The following is a 389-nucleotide window of genomic DNA, read 5'->3' as shown; positions in this document are numbered from 1 at the left end:
CCGGCCCCCCCCGCCCCATCGCGGCGCGCCGCAGGTGCCGCCGCCACCCCCGGGCTGCTCCGGGCACTGGATGCTTCTCACCTCTCCCAGGTGCCGGAGAACCCCTTCTTCCCGGGATACACGCCCAGGGAGCCTGGGTGCCCGTCCCGGCAGCGCATCCGTGCCCCACCGGGCTGCCTCTTGCCGGTGAAACCAGTAAGGTCATGGAGCACAGACCCCTCAAGCCAGGCCCACACGAAAAGCGTTGAGGGGTGAGTGATGCGATCCCTGGCAGGGTCCGTTTTACCACTGTATTACTAAATCTTTTCTCCCCACAACTCTTTTTTTCAAGTTCTCAATAGAGAACGAAGAGTTTAGGGCAACTCCGTGTTATTGCCTGGCAATTTACC

General features: G+C 61.4%; 1 protein-coding gene across 1 annotated transcript in view; it reads right to left on the bottom strand.

Annotated features, from left to right (window-relative positions):
- Positions 1-158, bottom strand: part of VIPR2 (vasoactive intestinal peptide receptor 2) — a 46,348-nt gene extending 46,190 nt beyond the window's left edge. The window contains exon 1 of the mRNA XM_005426765.3: positions 82-158. Within this exon, the coding sequence (XP_005426822.2) occupies positions 82-158 (77 nt within the window). The remainder of the gene's footprint in view (positions 1-81) is intronic.
- Positions 159-389: the final 231 nt, after the last annotated feature.

The sequence above is a fragment of the Geospiza fortis genome, unplaced genomic scaffold, assembly GCF_000277835.1.
Source record: "Geospiza fortis unplaced genomic scaffold, GeoFor_1.0 scaffold282, whole genome shotgun sequence".
NCBI classification, from domain to species: Eukaryota; Metazoa; Chordata; class Aves; order Passeriformes; family Thraupidae; genus Geospiza; species Geospiza fortis.
The sequence above is the reverse complement of the archived record's forward strand: the minus strand, read 5'-3'. Positions and strand labels throughout refer to the sequence as shown.